The following is a 737-nucleotide window of genomic DNA, read 5'->3' as shown; positions in this document are numbered from 1 at the left end:
GTTGTTGTTGTCTTATTTACAGAAGTAATCAGTTAGTACCTAGTAGTAGTCACTTTAATTTCTAACATAGGATTAAAAGAAAGGAATAAATACCTCAAGATCCTTTCTGAAGCACAACTTAGGAAATTGATTTAATATCTTCTCAAACAGAACCAGTGAATAATATGCTTCTTTCCAAGATGAAATCGTTGCATCATTCGGTAGATCCACTTGCTTATTTGTAAGAACATTAACAGCAGATTGCAAGATGTTTCTCATAACAGGTAGGAGGCTATCAATATACTTTTGGAAACCATCTTTAAGTCCTTCAATGAGTAACCCCAAAACCTGTAAAAGAAATAATGAAGTCTTGAAACATGTTTTTCTATTTTTTGATGAGGAAGGAGTTATATCTCAGATTCATGACAAAATAATGACGTCAGTTTTTGTCCATTCTTCCGGCTATTTAATTCATAGTTCATATACATAAACGAATATGAAAAAAGTGAATGACATATGGAACTTGTAATCCTTCTTCGGTATTTCCAAATTTGCTCCACGATGGCATAATGTAGTTGAATAAAAGAACAGTTTGGGGTTTTCACTCGTTTACCTGTGCTGCAGCACTCCATAAATGTGGTTTATCTCCCAGATACCAGGACCGACTAAACTCAAGAATTGACTGGAGTGAACGGGGGCTGACTCGTCCAACAAGTAACTTTATGACTGTACCAGTCATTGAACGGACTCTGTTGTCA

At 35.4% G+C, this 737-nt stretch overlaps 1 protein-coding gene across 1 annotated transcript; it reads right to left on the bottom strand.

Annotated features, from left to right (window-relative positions):
- Positions 1 to 57: 57 nt before the first annotated feature.
- On the bottom strand, positions 58 to 731 carry LOC102593142 (uncharacterized). The gene is made up of 2 exons (XM_006368076.2): positions 593 to 731; positions 58 to 327 (listed from the first exon to the last, which is right to left on the bottom strand). The coding sequence occupies exons 1-2, from the start codon at positions 716 to 718 to the stop codon at positions 73 to 75; spliced, it is 381 nt and encodes a 126-aa protein (XP_006368138.2). The 5' UTR covers positions 719 to 731; the 3' UTR covers positions 58 to 72.
- Between the last annotated feature and the right edge of the window lie 6 nt (positions 732 to 737).

This window comes from Solanum tuberosum, unplaced genomic scaffold, assembly GCF_000226075.1.
Source record: "Solanum tuberosum cultivar DM 1-3 516 R44 unplaced genomic scaffold, SolTub_3.0 contig02643, whole genome shotgun sequence".
Classification (NCBI taxonomy): Eukaryota; Viridiplantae; Streptophyta; class Magnoliopsida; order Solanales; family Solanaceae; genus Solanum; species Solanum tuberosum.
The sequence above is the reverse complement of the archived record's forward strand: the minus strand, read 5'-3'. Positions and strand labels throughout refer to the sequence as shown.